Source organism: Pleurodeles waltl, chromosome 1_1, assembly GCF_031143425.1.
Source record: "Pleurodeles waltl isolate 20211129_DDA chromosome 1_1, aPleWal1.hap1.20221129, whole genome shotgun sequence".
NCBI classification, from domain to species: domain Eukaryota; kingdom Metazoa; phylum Chordata; class Amphibia; order Caudata; family Salamandridae; genus Pleurodeles; species Pleurodeles waltl.
The window spans coordinates 834,828,088-834,851,675 of NC_090436.1; the positions used below are offsets into that span (position 1 = coordinate 834,828,088).

The 23,588-nt window shown below is 44.9% G+C and overlaps 1 protein-coding gene across 1 annotated transcript in view; it reads left to right on the forward strand.

Moving 5' to 3' along the window:
• GDA (guanine deaminase) overlaps positions 1–23,588 on the forward strand; it is a 599,621-nt gene that overhangs the window by 505,456 nt on the left and 70,577 nt on the right. The window contains exon 11 of the mRNA XM_069228937.1: positions 13,708–13,775. Within this exon, the coding sequence (XP_069085038.1) occupies positions 13,708–13,775 (68 nt within the window). The remainder of the gene's footprint in view (positions 1–13,707; positions 13,776–23,588) is intronic.

Below are 23,588 nucleotides of genomic sequence, written 5' to 3' on the forward strand. Positions count from 1 at the left end.
TTCCATTGGCATAGCCTGCACTATATGTACAACTTGGCAGATGTCCATTTCATAATGAGTTGAAGCCACATTGTAAACTGGCCACCCTCCCAAGCTGTATGTAGTGTGGAAGGGGGGTGTAAAGTTTGTCACTGCAGGTCTGTCACCACAAGATACATAGCAAGACGATGCTGACTCACATGTAACTGTCACCTAAAACCTGAGGAAGTGCCAACGTGTTGTTTGCAGGTTGCAACAAGGAAGTAGACTGTGCTATGAACTCAGATGATTGTCGCACCAATGCATGCTGCATACTGCTACACATACAGAAAGAGCAAATTGGCCATCAAAACAGCAGTTGTATAGGGCAGTGTACCATCCTGCACAGATACATCCACCTCCACAAGGCAGCTAGCCAACTACCCTGGTGCAGGGTAGGTAATGTCGGTGCACAGCTGCACATGAGAAACTGGTGCAGGGGACAACAAAGGGTTCACAAGTATCATGTCACACATGGGGTATTCTTGCATAGTCGAAATGCTGCAGGACAGTGCAGGCAATTTTGGTGTTGTGCATTCTCACTTACCAATTTCAAAGGCACTAAGTATCACACATCATCTGCAATGACACATGTCAAAAGGGATGGGATGTCCAGGCTCTGTAGTGCTACCATGTTGCCACCACATCTGACACCATTGTATTGTGAGGATGTCTCATGTCCCCTCTATTGATAGCACACTGAGACACAGGTGCACGATACAACGCATGCTACATACATAAAGACTATCAGTGTGGAATCCAAATCATATGTCCCAGGTCCTTTCACCAAACACAAGATTGTCATTTTTAACAACCTAGTGCTGTGGAAACATTACACAAGGAAAGGAACTTACACCATACCACAAATACATATGAGCCACAACCAGCTCTAAATATCAACTGCCATGCTACGTAACATACCTGTTGCAAGCCCTAACAACAACTTAGTCCTTTAATATTTTGCAGCGGATCAGGGTTATGGCATACAGCCATGGATAATGACCCCATTTCCCAACCGAGCACAGCAGCAGAGCGTGCATATAATGAGGGGCATCGTAGGACACAGACTATTGTGGAGAGGACATTTGGCATCCGGAAGTCCAGATTCAGGTGCCTCGACATCACAGGAGGCAGCCTCCTATATGCCCCACACATCGTCTGCAAGATAATCTTGACATGTGCCATCCTGTACAGCATATGTGTGTGGATGAACATCTCCTTATATGAGCAGGTTGATGACCTGCCTGAGGAGGAGGAGGATGGTGGAGAAGAAAATGAGGGGGAACAGCACAACACAACTGCTGGGATATGCCTCAGACTGCACATCATTGAAAACTTCTTCACTTAATAATCATGTAACTCACCTTGTAGATTTTGTCAATAAACACCTAACTTATTCACAAAATCTGGCTTTGGCCTGTTCAATCAACACAACATATACCACAGGATTGTGAGTCTAACCTCAGGGAGCATATCACAAACACTAATATGATGAGTACAGTGCCAACATCACATGTGATGCGTAAGATTTTACTGTTACCATCACTCATTTGACAAATAGCCTTATCACTTGAATGTGACAACTGAAGGGCACAATCTATGGACCACAACATATTATTTACATCCATGTTGACAGCTTGTACAACAATAGCTCATCACACACAACTACAACATGTCCAAATAGGATGTAAACAAGGGCCCACACATGAGGCAGTGGATGTCAAATCATGGTGAGATTGTAATGTGTGAACAGACCACTGACACAACTCAGAGTGAGAGTTGCATTGACTGCATGGAACATGTGTGACAAGGTGGGGGACATCATTGGTGACAATCATGATTAGGTCAGGTACGAGAAGCAATGGGAGAAATGGAGCCTGCGCAGTACATCTATGGAAATCAGTCCTGCCACTGCCATGGGGCTCAATCTTGTTACAGGGTATACATGACCTCACACTTTGGACGGACACGTCTGTGGAATGCACATCAGAATGGATGAGACCATATGCAGCTAGGGCTGCAGGTCCACCACACAAAAATTATAATTACAATGCTAAATGTAATGACTTTGAACTGACTATTGTGCTCAACACATGAGATGGTTGGAATGGAGGCAGAGTGTGTCAATCGCAGTATGTACCAAATACGTACACATGTCAGACATATGTGTAGTCCACACACAAGTCACCTTGTACTCAAGATCAACATATGGAGACTGTTGAGACGGGGCCACTCACCCGAAAAGCAGGATGTCTGCAGGGGCGATGGTATACCCCCGACCTCCTGGAACACCTCTCGGCACTTCCTGGTGGACACAAAAACCCCAGCAGGTGTCCCAAAAGGAAAGTGGGAGTGGAAGAGAAAGAGACAAAACACTGCCACGTCTTGCCGGTCCAGCCAGGCACCCTGTATCTTTGGGGGCAGGTTGTTGTTGACAGAGTGATAGTAGAGTTAGTGCACTCAACTTCCTTGAAACTGAATCTCTCTTTCTGATATGGGCACGGGAGCGGTAGAAGAACACCGGGATGCTCCAGCACTTTTCTTGGATAATAATAACTGTTGGCACAATTACTAACACTGCATTACCAAAAACCCAAACTGAGTACCATAACAATAAGTACTGCAACACTAAGGCTGGCTTCACAGAGATTCACTGTTGCACACTACAATTAGAACTGTGGTTGCACTTGTCATGCACAAGAAAGACAAACAAGGGCATTAATTATATCACGTATAACTTTCCTGCATGCATAGGGTTAAACTAAAAGGAACAAAAACAATCCAAGAAATACAAATGTCCACCCTGGGTTTAAACAGTTAGGGTGGCACAGTTTGATTTGGTTTCACTGTGTGTGTGTCTGTGAAAAACCCTTCAAAAGCAAATTCCTCAAACCTGAAACACAAGCATGAATGACACAATTTAAATTCAAGAGTTATGCTATTAGAGAAAGAAAAGTCATGTAAATGCTCTTTTAAAATTGCACTGTCACTTTGTGTAGTACTTGAGCTCAAGCAGATTTTCTGAAGCACATTTAGACAAGTAACTACAATAATAATGTAGAATGTTCAGAAATGCATTTGTCTCTTCAAGATAAGCACTCTGCCAAAATACGAGGTCTGAAATACACCAGCTGTTCTAGGAAAGCACAGCGCTCAAAGAACAAACTCCCTGGAGAATACTAGTCACTTGGCTGCAGTCTTTTCTGGAGTGCTGGAGGAATGCCTGGTGTCAGCTGGTACAGAAACAAAGAAAAAAATTGCCTCAAAAGTCCTGAATACGAGGATGACAGCAGGGGCTGGACTGCCAAATCAGGTGCTGAGATCAGGAAGCAAAACAAAGTCAAGCAGGGAGGCATGCTTCACTCTGCTATTTATAGCCAATCAGGAAAGCAGTTGAGTCACCACACCCAATTAGAAGCACATGTCTACACCACACCCAATTAGAAGCACATGTCTACACCTGCTCACATTAGCAAACAAGCATTGTTAAAACAAGCATTGATAAAACCAATTGTGTAACACAGCACATTATGTTTACTTAGAAACATGAAGGTTTAACCAAGAACAGAGATATGATTTAACCCTAATCCCTGGGGATACTGACAGATAACGCAGAAGGCACCTTGGGGATTCCTGACAGAGACAGTTGTCAGGTAATATTTGCTAGATAGCCTTCATCAGCCATCATCAACAATGCCCGAGCTCTGTATGTCGTCTGAAATGTGATGCTCTGTAACACAACTACACACAGCACATAAGTGAACACAATTCACAATCACATACCATTACTCTTAGTACTGACTGCCATACATTTGTGGATGCACTGTTGTCACACATACATACATGTGCATGACGTGAATACATTGCATGCTGTTGATTCTGTAACACACACATTGGTGTAACAGACCAATCACACCCAAATCACATTGTTGTATGGAGTACCACATGTGGCCATACACAAAATCCCACACTGCAGCTTAGCTTATTCAATTTGTATGTTGATACAGGGTACATCCATTAACAATGGACAAAATCACGCAATCAGGAATAGGGTAAAAAAATGGCGCAAGCACATTGAAAATATCTGCAAACACAAAGTATATGACCCATGGGCCATTAGCATGATTTCCACCTTCGCACTCATCTCAATGCTGATTTACTGTTAAATCGACACATAAAGGTAATGCGTCAGTAGAAAAAGACACACGTAAGTCATGCGTCAGGAATACTCACGTAAATATCAGATGCGTCAAATAAATACATGCATTACAAAAAAAGGTGACATGCGGGGACAGGAAGTGATGTAATAGGAAATTCAGTTTACAGGCATGGTACAGTGGGTGTACTTTCACTTTCTCTGTACAATCTGTGCCTCTTTTGACTGTGTGGGTATGTCTTGGAGTTGGTGGTGTGTTATTGCTCTGTTTTGTATCTTGTGGTGTCCGTCCTGTTGTGTTTTATGTAGTATTTGACTGTACTTTGTCCCAGTGTTAGTGAATTTGTGTGTTATTTGTATTTTTCCTTGTACCTGTACTGTGGGGTGTCTGTCCGGGTTAGCTGTTAAGTTGAATTAATTGGAATTGTTATTTTTGGGCGTTAAACTTCCTTTACTTATTTATTTTTTTACAATCTCTATTTTTTGTCAACCTGTACCTCCGTGATATGTCTGGTAGTGGGAGGCAGACTAGGTTGGGGGAGGAGGAGTTGGGAGGCTTCGTGTGGCTGGTAGCAACTACCTTCCATTAATGCTGGAAATGGGGAGCCGTGTGATACAGAGCTATCGGACGGAGGTGAGGCGGCTGCTTTGGGGCAAGGTACTCCACCACCTGAAGAGGGTATACCGCAGCAGCCGCAACGAACACAAGCTCAAGCATCGCTGGGCGGATCTGGTTATCAGGGAGCAGGATCTGTTAGACCATCTTGGTGTGGTGATCGGTGACCCTGTTGGTGAGTCTCCCATTGGCAAACTATTTACTGTTCACCACACTTGAATGACAGTAGCAGGTGTGTTGGCGTGCTGCATGCAATGCTTGTGGACAGGTTGCATGCAACCAGAATGAAGTGTCACTGCGCCAGTATAGACATGGGGTTCACATATCCTACCATTTTACCAATGCAAGTCAGATGTTAGGTGAGTCATGCACAACCATCACTAAGTCACACATATCAGGGGCCATGACAACATCTGTGCCCCAGCATTATGTCATGTATGATAAGCCAAGACACTGCCAGCATACCAAATGTAACTGGATTGTGATTACAAAGTAGGGCAATGCATGTATGGCGCTACATTGTTATAATTTTACATACATCATCCCTGCCATTATGTTTGCAAAGGGGGCATACCCGCCCTAGGGGGCACTGGCAATGGGGCATTTGATACAATTAGACAACTGTGACACATCAGTCATGGATTACTCAATGCATGAAAATTGCAGACTAAAAATTGAGCTGCTTGTCCTTCACAAAGTGCCTCTGTGTGTCTTACAGGACAATCCAGAATACCTGAGTCAGTTGTCTTGCAGAGCAGCAGTGTAGTGTCATGTATCTGTCACCCAACTCCCCCTCATTCCATGGAGTTCCATCTTCTACAGATTGGCCACATATGGTTGTTGCAGGCGGTAGCACTACCTGAGTCTCAGGCCCAGTATAAGAGTGCAGATGTGTGGCTCTAACTCACCTGAGTGTCAGTCTCATCGTGAGTTTGCAGTGGTGTGTCTGTTGCACTGTCCTCAACCTGGATAATTAGCTCATTCCACTGAAATAGTACACACTGTAATATGTTGTCCACGATAAGTGACAGTGATATGATACTAACCATGGTTTTCCATCCATATCTTTCAAGTGGACCTGCCCCCTACACGATAGACGAAGTGGCAAGATTTGAGGACCCAGATGTATCCAGTAAGTGTGATTATATCTGTCCTGTGTATTGATTAAAGCTTTCGTGTGAGTGAGTCATGTGTGTTGTACCCAATGCTAGAAGTAATGAGCTGTCAAATGATCAGATATCAAAGTAGGCTGGATGGTGACACTGTGTCACATTTAAGGGTTCTCCATGCACATGCAGAGAGTCATATCTTGTGAGGCTTGCGGCACTCAATGGGCAGCACTGCGTAAACAAGGTGATGACAAGCCACATGTAGGCCCATATCTGACTTAGATGTACACCGCTGTGAAAATATTGGCACTGGGACACAGCGTCATTCTCACAACACGGTGATTCACCATTTTGTAGACAAATTGGTGCATCCCTGTATTGTAATGTACATGTAGGACTGGGTGGGCAAATGTCCTCAGCATGGTGCCACATATATTGTACTCCATTTACGTGACACTCATATGGAATGTAATAGGCATGCATGCAGGTGAAGTCCAAACGTGTGCTGGCATGGATATGGGTGTGTGAGGAATGGTTTTGGCTGATCGAGTATTGATGGGCGTCCACACCTGGACACACAAATGTAGATGTGATAGACCTATGGATACCAGCTTCCTAGTTGTCAGCTCTCGTAACATATGGTCCACTCTTTGACTCCATGTATGAGTGGGCATGCCTTAGTGGATGACCTGGACAGTTGAGATGATGAATTGCATGGCCATCCCCCTTGAGGCACAGGGTGTGGGAACAACAAATTTGTAGGTAGATGTGATGCTCACAATGTAGGTGGCAGTCATTGTGATCAGGCCTGCATGTGTGCCTATCAACACTGACCCCTTATGGTTATCAACTGCATCCCATACTCCCAATATCAGATTCAAGTTACTGGTGATGTATGGTTGAAATTTGACACAGATGATGAGGAATTGTGGCCCTGGTCTATCTGAAGTTGACGCTGCCTTTGCATTGTTAGACATGGCACAAAATCAATGCATATCTAATTTTGTTTGTTTCCTAATCTTGTTGTAGGTGGCTATGGTATCAAGGAATTGATGCTAAGGCAGCATTGTCGTTTCATCTATCAGGGTCATTGAATTTTCCTGAATGTGAGTTAGAGTGCATGTGCAATTCGATGTAGAGTGTAAGCTAATAATCTGGACATACTCCACACAATGCTGACACTGATGGTTGCCTGTCTCATTTTATCAACATGAACAACGAGGAACTGTGAGCCTTTCAGAAGAGGACAGTCCGCTATCGGCACATACTGGCAGTGGAATCTGGGTTCATGAGGATGGCACGCTGCTATCACACGGAGTGATCCATCGGTGAGTGGCGGGCATTCACCCAAGGGGGAACCACACTGCCCACACAGGGAGGACCAAGCACCATAGCTGTGCATAGAGCCACAGCTGCCACCATCACAATTGCCCCAGCTGCTGCACCCTCAACATCCGTGCCACAGCCAACCACACCTGCTGCCATGGACATGAGTGCTATAAGGGAACTACAGAGGGATGTCATACAGGTCCTCAAGAAGTTGGACTTTATTGAGAAGGAGGTTGAGAAGAACACTAAGGCCCGTATTTATACTTTTTTAGGGCAGAATTTGTGTCATTTTTTACGCAAATGCAGCGCAAACTTACTAAAACAATTGTATTTTGTAAGTTTGCCCTGCTTTTGCATCAAAAGGTGGCACAAATGGTGCACTAAAAATGTATAAATAAGGGCCTAAAAAACTAAAATTCAAAAAGCGGAAACTCAGGCGGGCCAACCTGTGAATGCCAAAATGTCTCTCATCCCCATTTCAGTCCTCTCCCTCCTTATTTGTTTTAATGTTTTTAGTGGGTATCGGGGGTTAGTTGTAGGTTAGTTTAGGTTAGTGGTTTAGTTAGGATAAGTAGGTTTGGTGGGTGGGTTTTCTACTTTTTACATTTTACTATGTGGGTGGGGGGTGATGTTGGGTCTTTTTTTGTTCTTTAAAAAAAAAAAAATATATATATATATATACCCCAAAAATATATATTTGTTTAGTATTAGGTAGTATATGTGTAGTTTAGTATATATTGTCCTGCATTTGTCTTGCAATATAAGGGGGGTAGTGGGGCAATGTTTAGAGTGTGTCGTTGAATGTGTTAGGTAAGTGTAGCTTAAAGTAGTTAGGGTCTGTTGTTGGTTATGTATAGTTAGGATAGGTTAGGTTAGGTTAGGATAGGTAGTCTTTATTCTTTTTAGTTGTGTTAAAATCTAATTAAAACTTTTTGGGTACTCTCTTACTTCATGTCATATGCTTGGGTCTCAGCGTCTTCCCATGGGTGTACAGTGAAAATTGTGTGTTGTCCTAGGGATTCCGTCCTGCTTTCAGATCCCTCTCTTGACATGTTCATCACCTTCTTACAACTGAGCTGTCACATTGGCAGCTACAGCACATCTACTTGTCTGTGCATCTGCCATCCAATGTACCCACCACTCAAGGTGACTATGTTGACCATGTATAGGACAGGTAGGTGTGGTAATTCAGCTGTCATTGTATGGGTTTTGTGTTGGAATGTTGTGCACTGTGGGACATTTGATGACAGCCTATTTTTCATTCCTATCCTGCTAAGCTGACCAGTGGCAATTACAGATGAGGTTGAGTCCCTCTGTTTCACACCAATGTGTTCTACTGGTACTCCCAGCTGACGATATTGACCGAGAACTGTTTCACAGCCATTCCTGCTGTATGTAGTAGGTTTAGCATACATGTGTTCAACATGTTTTACATACTCAGTGAATTGCTTGTAGGGGATGAGACCAGCAATTTCCTGTCTGTGTAGGTGTGTTTTCCTTACTAAACACCTATATCCTCCCCCTCAATGCAGCCCTCCTTGCATTATGATACACGAGTGCAGCATGGTGACAGTACAGCTCATTTGTCACAAGCACAGGGTTGAACCCAGGGATGGCCAGTATGGGTATGAAATTTCTGCTGTGTACATCATTCTGTATGTGACAGTGCCTGATGGTAAATGAGTCTATGGACATAGCCATTTAACAGTTATACTTCGTTCAGGGCCTGAAGCAATTTAGAGGTGATTCTGCAGGTACTCATACTGGTCCCTCATTTCATGTGCATCAGTCCAAAGGGCACCTGACTGCCATTGTGTATTTGACTGCCCCCAACAGCACAGGTGGCAGTGGCACCTGTTGTCAATGTGGAATGCCCCGTGGGCCAATGGCCTGGACATGGTAGGTTTCCTGCAGCTTACAGACTGGCTATGGCATCTGTCTTGTGACACCAGACCAGTGTTACATTCAACACTACCCTCCAGGTCTGTTCCCGCATTTCCACCAGCCTTTGCATGGCGGTGTAACCCCCATGAAATGGTTGTTGGTGATGTGGTGTGGTGTGGCCCTGGGTGCCCCTGCATAGCCCATGCACTTGGCATGGGCAGTGCAAGGGGTCCCATACCCTGGCCCTTTCCATTGCCTGATTTTCAGGGCTGAGTGCAGCGTGTCCTGTTACGCCCAATGCAGCCCAAAACTGGCACTGACTCTTTTTGATCCATTAACAATGTTTACTAAGTGCCACACAGAGCTACCATGAGCAGATAGATTACCAGCTGCCATCCCAATGTGTGACTCATACTGCCAAATGCAAAGGGTACACTGCACTGGCAGACTTACCAACACCGGACTTGCCCATGCACCATCCCCCGCCCGTTGATGTGGAATTATCCACCATTATGTTCACAGTCATACCCCATGTGTTGTATGTGTGTGTTTATTTCCCCATTCCCATGTGTCTGACATGGTCGTGTTGGTGGTGTTGATGTTACTACATGCAAGGGATAGTGTAATGTCACAACCAGTGGCACAGTGATTATACATGCCGTCCATCCCATGTGCTGCACATGTTCATGTAGGTATTTAGGCCTGGTGTTCGAAATATGTCCAGGTTGTGTATGTGTCATGGTACATGGCACTACCAAGGCATAGGTACATGGGTAGCTTACGTCGACATAGTGCAACTAGCTTAATGTGCATGGTGTCCCTCTGCGCTCCTTTCAATCAATCAATCAATCAATCAGGGATTTGTAAAGCGCACTACTCACCTGTGAGGGTCTCAAGGCGCTGAGGAGGAGAGGGGAGGAGAATGTGAGGGGGGGAGGTGCTGCTACTGGTCGAACAACCAGGTCTTGGGAAGTTTCCTGAAGGTAAGGAGGTCTTTGGTCTGGTGCAGGTGGGTGGGAAGAGTGTTCAAAGTTTTGGCGGCGAGGTGCGAGAATGATCTACCGCCGGTTGTAGTTCTGCGGACACGTGGGACGTATGCGAGGGTGAGGTCGGCGGACATGGGATGCTGGGTCGGGGTGTAGAAAGAGAGTCGTCTGTTGAGGTATTCTGGTCTGGTGTTGTACAGTGCTTTGTGAACATGGGTGAGGAGTTTTAAGGTGATTCTCTTGTTGACTGGGAGCCAGTGCAGGTTTTTCAGGTGGTCTGTGATATGGCAGTGGCGGGGGATGTCCAGGATTAGGCGTGCAGACGCGTTCTGGATGTGTTACAGCCTCTTCTGGAGTTTGGCCATGGTTCCTGCGTAGAGGGCATTGCCGTAATCCAGCTTGCTGCTTACGAGGGATGGGTGACTGTTCTTCTGGTTTCGGTGGGTATCCATTTGTAGATCTTTCGGAACTTGCGGAGGTTGTTGAAGCAGGAGGAGGAGAGGGCCTTGACTTGCTGGGTCATGGATAGTGAGGGGTCCAAGATGAATCCTAGGTTGCGTGCGTGGTCGGTGGGAGTCGGAGCAGTTCTGAGAGTGGTAGGCCACCAGGAGTCATTCCATGCAGAGGGGGTGGAGCCGAAGAAGAGGACTTCTATCTTGTCGGAATCGAGTTTGAGGCAGCTGCTCTTCATCCATTTGGCGATGGCCTTCATTCTTTCGTGGAGGTAGGTCTTGGCGGAGTCCTTGGTGAGGAAGAGGATCAGCTGGGTGTCGTCGGCGTATGAGATGATGTTGAGGTTGTGGGATCAGGCGATGTTAGCAAGCGGGGCCATGTAGATGTTGAAGAGGGTCGGGTGGAGGGATGAACCCTGGGGTACACCGCAGATGATTTTTGTGGCGTCCAAGCGGAAAGGGGGGGAGGCAGATTCTCTGGGTTCTGCAGGTGAGAAAGGAGGTGACCCAGTCCAGGGCTCTGTTGTGGGTTTCAGCATTGCTGAGGCACGAGCGTAGGGTGTGGTGGCAGACGTGTTGAACGCGGCCGAGAGGTCCAGGAGGATGAGGGCTGCGGTTTTGCTGCTGTCCAGTATGGTTCTGATGTCGCCAGGGGCGGCGATGAGGGTGGTTTCAGTACTGTGGTTGCTGCTGAATCCGGATTGAGAAGGGTCCAGGGTGCGGTTCTCCTCTAGGAAGCGGGTTAGTTGTCTGCTGATAGCCTTCTCTATGACTTTTGCCGAGAAGGGGAGCAGGGAGGTAGGCCGGAAGTTCTTGAGGTCCTTTGGGACTGCCTTGGGTTTTTTGAGGAGGGGGTTGATCTTGGCGTGTTTCCAGCTCTCATGGAAGGTGGCGCACTCGAAGGAGCTGTTGATGATCTTCTGTAGTTGGGGTGCGATGACGGAGCTTGCTTTGTTGAGGATGTGGTGAGGGCAGTGGTCAGATGGAGAGCCGGATTGGATGGTGTTCATGATTTCGATGGTGTTGTTGTCGTTGACGGGGGTCCAGGAGAGCAGGAGGTTGGTCGGAGGTGAATCTGTGGTGTAGGTAGTTGCCGGGGGGTCTGGGTGCTGAAGCTGTCGTGGATGTCTGCAATTTTGCAGTGAAAGTAGGAGGCTAGGGAGTCACAGAGGTCTTCGGATAGCGGGATGTCGTTGGCATTGGAGCTGGGGCTGGAGAGTTCCTTCACGACGTTGAAGAGCTCCTTGTGGCTGTGTTCGTTGTTGTTGATTCAGTCTTTGAAGGCGGTTCTTTTGGCGGCTCGGATGAGTTGGTGGTGTCTGCGGATGGCGTTTTTGAAGGCTGTGCGGTTGTCCAGAGTCTGATCTTGGCGCCACTTTGACATGCATTGTGTGAGTCCTATATGCCTCCCCCTTCTTGCACTTGACATTTTAGCATAAATTTCCCCCATGCAACTTACCCTGCATTTGTGGTCTTTCCTGGTAGTCTGCACTGTCCTGTCCTTGTATTCCTGTGAAGATTTCCTCCGGGATGACTACTGCAGCCATCTCCTCCATCTCGTCCAAGTCCTCTTGTGGTGCTGGGCTCCCACCTCCAGTCTGCAGTGCTGCCTTCCTGTTCCGTGCCATTTTTTCCTTTGTCCTTCGATTGCAGTCATGCTAGCGTTTCTTGCATTCAGTTACAGTTCTCCTGACCTCTGCCACACTGTTGATCTTATCCACAATCTGCTGCCAGATTGCCTCTCTCCTTCCAATTGGCAATTTAGAGGTGACGAAGAGTTAATGTTGATGATCTGTCACCTCTCTCACCAGTATTTCATGCTCCTCTGCGCTGAAACAACACTTCCTCTTTTTCTTCTCCCTCCCCCTGTCTTGTCTGTGTCCTCCTGGCTGGTTCCTAGTTGAATGGGGTCTCCCTGGGGTCTCTTCTGGCTTACTGGCTTCATTTTGGGTCTCCTTTGCACTGTTCTCTCCGTTAGCGTCTGTTTTTAACGCTATTGCGGGCAAAAATGGTGCCTCTCCGTTTTGCGATATGTTTACAAGCGCAGTTTTGCATCAAAAAGTATACATCTGCTCCAATTATACTTTGTGAGTTTGCACCACTTTTGGTTAGAAAAATTCTGTAAATGCGGCGCTAAAAAAGTATAAATATGGGCCAAAGTTCAAAGATTTTGATTATCTGCTACTGAAAACTCATCATTGTGAAAATGTATTGAATTCAGCTTATAGTTACCTGGCCAAATTAATAAAACTGCCTGGGTCACCTTAAACCAGGGCGTAACACTAGCCCTTCAAAGGGATGAAAGTATGTATGGCAAGCTCGGAGAAGCAAACGTACGCATCACAGCTCACTTAGGCCCTGTATTTTGTAAGTTTGCTCTGCTTTTGCATCAAAAAATGACTGTAATGCAGCGCAAAAAAAGTATAAATCAGGGCCTTACTGCGTAGCCCAAGTTTCTTGCAGCAAAGCGCATGAAACATCCGTCTATACTCCACCCAATTCTCTACATGTACCTTTGATGTAAACCCTGCAATATTTCGACATATCATTTTAAATTCCGCAAACCTGAGCGATGTACAGTTACTGTCTATATGATGCATGAGCTTGCCAGCATGCTTAAAACACTTTATGGGCTCGATGGAAAAACATGTGTGATAAAAGATCTCGGGCCAATTTATTACAATTGACTGCATGCAATCCCCATTAAAACGCACCCATCCACAGAGTCCTACATCAAGATATCATTATAGCGGATGTATTTAAAACTGGTGTTCTTATCCAACCACTGGTACGACCAGTACTCTCAACTGGTTGATGATGACTTTGGAAAATGTGCTATTGATGTATCCGATAGTCACTTTTTTGATTTTAGAGATTGGAAGATCGAGAGGATACACGGTTTTCTTATAGTATTGAGTTAAAAATGGAGGATACCAAAGATACATATAAGGATTGTTAGCTTATATACACTTATCAGTCTGATCTAGCTTTATTTTGTTTGTATTAATGCAATTTAACATTAGCAGTTACATAAGAACTTGGTTTATCATTAGCGTATTAGGATTCATCATGTAAAGGTCTGAAAAAGTGACTAAGATTTGAGATGTTTGTTTCTCAAATTGAAGTTGATTTCCTTCTTTTGTTTCTTCTGCTCCAGGATATGCAGTGGCCACCTCGACGTCCGAAATGTCCTGAAACGAAAAGTGAAGCTGGGTCTTGGCACAGGTAAGGACACAGGTTTCACTGGGTGCTTGGTACTAATTGTACTAATAGTCTGAAAACTTAACCAAACAATGGCTTCCTCGTTGGAGGAACCCAAAAGGTTTACCAGTTGCAATGATAACTGCAGATTACATGTTAAACCACATAGAAGTCAACATGCTAGTCTGTCACAAATATATGAGTGGACTCGTTATTCAGTCTCAACTGATGGTGATCTTTGATTGGTAATCATGTCTGTTTCTTTATGAATGTCCCCCTGACATCTTCGAATTGCATCATTCTGTCATTTACTTAGCAGATTATTCTCTGATAGGATGCAATTTTACACATTTCCTCAAAAACAGTCATTGTACATTAGCACCAAAGTCGATTTCCAAGGTCATAGTATGCTTACTTTCGCGACTGCCAAGCCTATGGCCCCACATTTCTTAGTGTGGTGCAGTGATGTCAGGAGGTCCACGGTTGTTTGGCTGTTTGTCCAGTCTCTTAAAAAAATGTAAGGTGTCTGAATGCCTCCCATTTCCAATATAGTTGTACCCGTCATTGGACATCATTACGAGCAACATAAATTCTCCAATGGGCCTTCAGGACTACGAGTAATGCAACAAAACCGCGGGCCCTGCACAGTTTTACCCAGGGACTCTGGCTGCTCAGAGCAGCCTAACTATCTGGAATAAAATGCAGCTGAGAATGATGAATGCCCTGACGGTTTAGATGTATCAATTTCCCCTGGGTATTTTCCACTCAATCTTTAATGACCAGCTCATAAAGGTCTAGTTTTTCAGCACTCGCAGATCCATTTCTGAGGTCCAGAATTACCAGACCCATTAAAGGGCATCCTATAATGATCCTTCATATGAGTGTTAGCAGTTGTTTAATTGCTAGTGTCAGGAATTCACTTGTGGCAAAAGGGTAGGCTACAAAACATGACAAAACATCAAATTTTCAAGGCACAGTCATGCTTCCTCAATGGTGAGTGAAGAGTATTCTACATTGTACTGAAAAAGCCCACCAAAGTCCAAGTAAAATGTGACAAATATTGGGACATATTTATACTTTTTGACGCAAAACTGCGCCAACGCAGTTTTGCGTCAAAAAATTTACCAGCTGCTAACGTCATTTCTTTGCACCACTCGGGCATCAAATTTATACTTTGATGCACGGTGGTGCAAACCACGGGTGTGAGTCTTTTTTTTTTACTCAAACCAATGCGTCACGTCATGAAGAAAAACGACGTTAATGTGGCGAAAATGACTGTGAGCCGGTTTACGGCGTCACAAACCAGATACGTGCCTTTTTTTGACGCAATAGCGTCAAAAAGCGGCGCAAACACTGCAAAATGTGCCCAGGAGAGCCAAAATGGATCCCAGATGCTTGGACAGACCCCAGGAAGATGACAACAGACCAGGAACCAGCCAGGAGGACCCACACAAGACCCATGAGAGGGAGAAGAAGAAAAGAAAGTGTTGTTTCAGTGCAGAGGAGCAGACAATTCTGGTGAAAGAGGTGACGGAACACCAGCACCAACTTTTTGTCACCTCAAAATAGCCAATTAGTAGGAGAGAGACAATATGGCAACAAATTGTTGACAAGATAAACAGTGTGGCAGAACTACTGAGAACAGTCATCGAATGCAAGAAACACTGGCATGGCTGCAAGCACAGGACCAAGGAAAAGATGGCCAGGAACAGGAAGGCAGCAAGGCAGACTGGAGGTGGGAGTCCAGCACCACAGGAGGCCCTGGACAGCATGGAAGAGATGGTGGCAGCCGTCATCCAAGAGGAGATCGTCACAGGGATTCAAGGACAGGACAGCGCAGACAACCAGGAGACAACACAGATGCAGGGTAAGTCGCATGGGGAATTAAAATGCACAAATGTTAACTGTAAGCAGGGGGATGAATATACCTACTACACAATGCATGTAAGTCATGATATTCAGGGAGTGGCATGGGTAAAGGGGCATGGCACGGGCCATGGGCTGTTCAGAGGAAACCTGGGGCACAGTACTACACTACACCAACAACCTTTGCATGGGGGTATGCTGCCATGCCAAGGATGTTGGAAAGGTGAAGCCAGTCCAGGAGGGGAGGGTACAATGGAAAAGTGACCTGCTGTCACACAACAGCTGGTATTCTCCCTACATGAACTAGGGCTCAATTAACAGTCTCAGGCTATATCTGCAAGTGAAATGTAATACTGACAACATGTGCCACCACCACCTCTGCTGTGTGTGCAGGTCAAGTAGCTAATGGCAGTAATGTCCCCATGGATCAAACACACCCAAATTAGAGGGTTCCGGATGACAACGTTATCAATCCCCTGAAATCACTACAAATGTTCTAATCCTGTCAAATGTGAATGTCCATAGTTGCTACAAACATCAGCCATTGTCATAAACATTATGAGGTACACAGCACTAATGTCATACCCATGCTGCATATTTCAGGGTCCACCCTGTGCCTGGGTCACAGTAGCTCCAATGACACCATGCAGCATCCCAAATGTCATACTGCTCAGACAACAGCATCTAGGGGGAGGACATATGTCACGGCTAGTGAAATTCACCCTCACAGTCAGAAGAGGAAATGGAACACTGCTAGGACCATAAGTGCAATACAATGTAGCAAACATTCCCCAACATAAACATCACACACTACCAATGCTGACATATGTAGCTGCTATAATGCTATGAATAGTTATGCTAGGTCTCAGTAACATATAGCTGGATGTGAAATATCTGAGACTGGCTCAGATTGTTAAGTGTGGTGCAAGTGTCATCAGAACACCCACAGCCAGTGCAAGGCCTCACCACGAGAATGCAAGTAGATTGAGGGTTGAGTAGGACAAGAAGGTGGCAATATACAATTTGGCCAGAACCAACACCTAGAGGATGTGATGCAGACAAGTCCCCAAACTGACCACACTACATGTAACATGCAGGTGGGGCATAGGCCTGGGAGAATGCTAATATTATAGACAGGAACAATGAACAGGAACCTATATCACAATGTGCAACAAATAGGAAGGCAGGCACGTCACATTACAAATCCAACAACACAGGCACACTAATTGTACAATATCTCATTGCAGAGGACGATGGCTCTCCTGGGGATATGCCTGTCCTGGACTTCCCTGGTGACATGGATGACGAGCTGACAAACATCAGCCAGCAGACCCTCCAAGATGTCCTTGGAACCCTCCAGACCCCACCTTCAGTCACAAGGAAGAGCACAGATACAGCAGCCATCACAGAGGACCCACCCACCACCCCAATTGTATGACCTGCCAGCTCCAACCCAGCTGAGGACTCTGACGACACTGGCACCGGCTTTGAGAGAACTGTAGTTGGAGTACAGCAGGAGCTGGCCAAGGAGATTCGGGTGGGGATGGAAAATATGGCAGCCAGCCTAGAGGGGGTGCGTTTGTGCATGATGTCAACTGCAGAACAGGCAGCAGCCATGCAAGGGTGAACATCAATCTTGCAAGAACTTGAAAAAAGTGTGAAGGAAATCAGAACAGCTGTAAGAGAGTTGACACAACACCTCCAACAACAAACCTTTCAACGCATGCACAAATGCAATATTGACCCCCTCAGGGCCGACCTGGCTGCCTACCACAGTGATGTGGCTGCTATTCTTAAGAACCAGCAGCTCCTCCTTGCTGCATTACTGCCTTAATAGCCCCAGAGGTTGCAGCTACCAGGATGTCTGACTCCACATCTTCAAACACAGAGGTGTGTGTTGCCCCTTCACACCTACCACCACCAAGGGCAGAGGAGACAACACAGACATCAGAAGATGAAGACGTGGAACAGATCACCTTCACCCGTAAGAGTCCCCGGTAGCACTAGTCCCTGCCACCTGGCCACTTATAGACAAGGTCCTGTGCTTTGTTACATGCCAGTCTTGCAACAGCTGCTCTCAAGCACTGTTCTCCAGCCCACTGTTTATCTTGTCACTCTGCCCTGTGATTGTCTCTCACTAACTCATTGGCAAATCATGTCCCTCTGCACTGTCTGACACTTCACCCCAGCTTGTCCAATGACATGTCCTTTTGCACTTGTGTAGGATCACAATGGAAGGTGTCACACTAATGGACTCACAATCATGGACAATGTAAATATAGCACTACAGCACTTTATAATAAATAGCACTTACACAACAACTTTGTCTCTGTGTAATGTGACACATCAACCGTGAGGGAGATCAGTGATGTCTGCCTCATGTCAATACAACTGTCCTGAAAGAATGTGGGCTGATAACTATGCATTGTGGTCTAGATTGTACCATCATCTGCCCTTCCTGAGGGTTAATTCTGAGGTAAATAGAAACTAAACAGTATAATGCTGTGTTGGACAGAATAAGTCTTCTTCAAGGGATGTCTAAACCAAAAATTATTGTCTTCAAATTTTTCTTCCAGACAATCTTTACGATGTGACATTTGACCCAAATGTTTCCTCACACACACACCTGTATGAGTGTACGTACAAATAAGTAACCTAGCTGAACAATGTAACAAATGATAGGTGTGAGTTATGTATACAATACTACATGAGATTATACCACCACTCACCTTATAGGGCTTCACTTGAACATCAGGCTGCAGGCAGACGTAACACAGTGTCCTCAATACCAAATCTGGTCCCAAAGTATGTGAGATTGAAAACATACATCAAAAATTAACAACACATTGGGATCCATAGTAACCTTGAGTGGTGGGTGCAATGGATGGCAGAATCTTAGCAAAGTAGCTCTGGTGTAGCTCCCAATGTAACACCTCAATTGGGATTTGGTTGCAGGATGGGACACAAATGCAAATACTAAAGAGACACTGTTCACCCATGTCAAGGCCCTGATCCCCAAGCATATGACACATACTGTAAAGAAGTACCTAAATATTTATTTAAAAAAAGGATAATAAAACCTGGGGAAATACCTTAACTTACCTAACCCATCCTAACTACACATTACCCACAACTGGCCCTAACTAACCTAAGCTAAACTTAGTTATCACATTTAACTAAACACTCTAAACATCAACCCCCCCACCCCTGTTATAAGACGGGACACATGGAAGACAAAATATACTAACCTAAACACATACTATCTTATACTAAACTAATATATTTTTTTTGTATTTTTATATTTTTATATATTTTTATTTTTTTTATTTTTTTAAAAACACCAAAACCCCAACATTATCGCCCACCAACCCACCCACACACATAATAAAAAAAAATCAAAATATCATACCCCCACCCTCCAACCCACTACTACTAACTAAACTAACAGCCTATTCTAACCTAACACTAAGCCCCCTAAACCCACTAATTAAAAGAACCAGGAAAGAGGAGGGAGGGGAGGGATTCATGGCAGAGGGTATCGCCCTCCGCAGGGTCTTCTTGATGGCATGCACCCTCTTATTAATTTGTGACACCTCCTGCTGCAGCCTGTTCATTCTCCGCAACATACGTTGCATGTCACGTTGCATCACTCTGAAATCTGCAGGGTCAATGACTGCAGCAGGGGTGGTCTGAGTGCCAGTTGTAGGTGTGTGTCTGATTGGTGGTGCCATGCTTGTAGGGTGAGGTGCAGGTGCTGCTGACAGTGGTCCTGGAGCAGTGGAGGTCGATGGTCCTGCAGTGGTGCCTGATGTGCTTGGTGCCACCTGGGTGGTAGTGGTGGTGCTGGTGGTGGCGGCTGTTGTGGACACCGAAGGGCCCCCTTGGGCAAATGCCCTCCACACTCCTGAGGCTCTTTTATGGCGATAACGCTGTGCCATGTGGCGGAACCCAGACTCCACATCCAGAATGTGGCGGTAACGAATCGCCCGATGCTGAAACTCACGAATCTGGATGGCATTCATATTGGCTGCTGTTAATTAAGATAAAGCCAAACATTAGGTACTTCATTGTGTGATATAGCTTCTGATGAAAATCAGACAATACATCTAATGTAGCTGAAACAGGCCATATCACCATACAGATCACAGATTCTCCCTGAGGAAGTACATGCCAACGCAGCCTACACATGTCCTATCTAACAGCACATCAATGCTCTAAAAGATGTGTAAGAACTTAAATGACCTATGCATCATTGTTCAGCCATTTGTCACGTAAAAAATGCTGCAAGTCCTCCACATGTGACAGGCCAACTAATGACTATCTTCTGGATGACAATCAAGGGCCACAAGATCTGTGATTTGTAAATGAATTGCCAGGATGGAATGCAGTTGCCAATCATGAGCTGGTACCCTAGGTTTGGACAAGTGATTTACAGATTTACATGTCTGTGTACTAAATGTAGATCATCACACCTAGGTACACATTTCATAACCCTAAGCTTGTGCATCGGGGGGATGAACAAGCAACACATACTTTCAGACATCTAGGACACCCAGGAAGCTTTGGACAGCTATACATGGGTTTGGGCAGTCCACCACAGGTAAGGAGGATGTCCAACTAGGATACACCCAAAACTTGGACAATCCCATCCACATTTATGTTTGTAAATGCGGACAATTGTCAATATCATTTAATACCACTAATACCTGTCTTACAACAAGCAGATAGATGCAAGCACACATCTGGCCATGAGCTGCATGCAAACCTATGACATTGTACTCAAGTGCCACATACACGTAGCACAACATGCGGAGCTAGATGCTGCTAGGAAGTCAAACATACAGTTGAACATGATCATTAGTGAACAGGGAGGCTCAAGTCTGTGTGTAAGAATTTGGCATCCCTATTCTGTGAGATTCAGGGTCTGACTTGCCGACTAAATCATGAATATGGGCCTCTGCAAATTTTTCTTTATAAAAATGTCAAATACAAATGTCACCCTCTTCACATGGCCATGCCTACTGGGCTGCACTACAATCACAAAATATGACTATACGCTACTCAAGTAACATATCCGATCATTTACCAGCACATCATACCTTGCTATGTGTCCAACACGCAGGAGTTAATCACACAACAGCTGCAAACACAACACAGAACTAAAATATCAACACTTACTGGATGTGTCTGGGTCCGCAAATCAAGCCACTTCTCTAATTGTGTAGGGGGCAGGTCCACCTGTAAAGCATGGAAGGGAGAAATGTGCTCAATCTCTATGCACCGTACAACAAATTACTGTGTGTAACATTAAATCTGAAAGTCCAGCCTCTCAGGCATGATGATACTGCAACAGACATACCACTGCAAACATGTACAGACCCGGTCACTCCAGTGAGTGATACACACATATCTGCACACATGCAGTGGCCCTAACTATAATGTGGTGACAAACATGCTCCATCAATTGTTTGCAGACTCATTTATGGAGTGTACTCCTCTCATCATTTGTAGTAATGAGAGACATGCAAAGCCACTTTCCTGGAGCACTGCAATACCTCAGGTATTGTGGCTTGTGCATCAAGGGACAATCATTTACTGTGTGACGCACCTGTGGGTTGATTTAAGGTCACGATTTATAATGCTTTCTATGGTCCCTTACATGTAGGGCCTGTGTTGTGTGTAGGTTTTATATGCTACATTAACAGTGTACCCTGATCCACATATGCCCCCTATGACACCATAATGGCAGGGATCCTGTGCATTAATTGGTGACAGTTTGAGGCTAGCCATGGATTGACCAGTTTTAATATTTGGATACAACAAGGAGATATATGTTGACAGAGTATATTGTAGTCATCCATGACAGACTTCATCGGCACAGGTGTAGTCATTGGTCCTGAAATATGTCACTCATTGCCTATGTACCCATTATGGGTTTTGGAAATCACAGTGAGCCACATTCATCATCTTACATTTGCAAAGTTGGTTGATCAGCGGCTATACAGCAAACTGACACTGTCATATTATTAACACATGGTTTAGCAAATGTACACTGTGTCAATCATGATGATGTAGGTTTCAATTTGTATGTACCTTCGGAATAGCAGCAGTCACAGGAATGCTGGTCTTCTGATCTAAGCATACACCCATGTTTGTGATAGCCTCCATACTGGGAAGTTAGTTATTAAACATATGCTGCACTAGATCAGCAGGGGTGTGCCAAACAAAACTAGCAAAGTATTAGGGAACTTTATATGTATGATGGAATTGGTCAGAGGTCCCTTGCACGACATCATGCACGTAATACATTGTGACCATGCATTCCCCAACATCAGATATCCCATGATGATCCCATAACGAGAAGTTCATGGCTATAGAGTAACACAGATGGCAAATGTATTAGCTCTGTCCCAGCTATTGTGCCCAAGACCAATGTAAAACACAGAGGTACAATGAACAGAGGGCCATGGATAGTTGTTATCCCTCAATTTGTATCATTTGCTTCATTTTATGTGCCACAGCTATGGAAAGTAGCACCAAACATTTAGATATGAACCCGTGTGCATTACTTTTGGCATCCATCCCTAATTTAATTGCGGCACAACCAAGTCAAACTATCAGCCTAAGATGTTACCTGAGGTTAGAAATAATTTGGTACGTATGTGTCAGAATCCAGTTCAGACATGTATCAGAAATAATTGGGGGACACATTAATTCTTGAAAATATCTGGTGAAAAACATGTCTTTCCTGGTACACTCACAGACCATGCCTAAAACATATGTTAGAGCCACATTTGCATCATCAATTGACGTGAAGGCAGCACTAATTCACAGGCTCCAGTTGTGTTTTGTAACTCAGTGCAGCTGTTGCGTCAACAAATGACGGTAATGTGTAGCAATTATTGCATAACTCAGGGCCACTGTATGTTTAACTTTCATTCCACATGTCCAAATACATTGCCTGCAGCATATGAACAAATCTGCTACTGTCACTACAGAGCATTTAAATGTGCACATTACTCTGAATTGTACTCACCAACAGGGCCACCAATCACAATCCCCAGGTGGTCCAGCAGGTCTTGCTCCCTGGCAACAAGGTCAGCCCAGCGGTGCTTTAGTTGATGGTTGTTGCGCGGTGTGTTGTATACGCGTTGCAGATGGTACAGGACCTTTGACCACCAGAGCCTCCTTGCCTCTGTGTGATATCCCTGTATCACCCTGCCACCTGCTTCTATCATCAATGGGAGGAAGTGGCACACCAGCCAAATGAATCCCCCTAGCTCCTCCTCACCCATTCTACCCAGACGTGGCCTACCCAACATGCTTGAAATAATAAAGGAATTAAGGGGTACAGAGGATAATGAAGGGAAAGAAGGAGAGGGAAATGAAAAGTAAATAACCCTAAAACAGCCCAACGATCCCCAAACTAACACTATCCACAACAGACTCCCAACAGTACAAAGAAAAAATTAGACACCAGAAATGACAAAAATACACTTACACAGGATACCACAGACAGAAAACACCAAAAGACAAAATAAAGAGCACACAGGAGACAAATTCACAATATTCGCAGAGAAACAAGTCCAAACACAGCCACACAGTCAAGAAAAATCAGACTGCAAAGTGAAAGTGAAAATACACCCACTGTACCAATTCTGTAAACAGGATATCCTATTACATCACTTCCTGCCTCAAATGTGGTGCGTTTTTTTAATGATGTGTCAAAATATTATAACGTTTACAGTCTGTGCATCATTTTTTTTTTTTACGCACATGCTTAGAAATTACCCTGCATCCATATTTTCAAATATTTTTCATTGTTAACCAATTTCATGGGGTACAGTGTGGGAATTACCGCTCAGGGCCAATGGATGTATCATGGCAGTGAGCGTCATTTTGCTACGCATATGCATTGTTTTTTGATGCATGTGCGTCTTTTTTTACGCGTATGCGTCAAAATTTATGTCT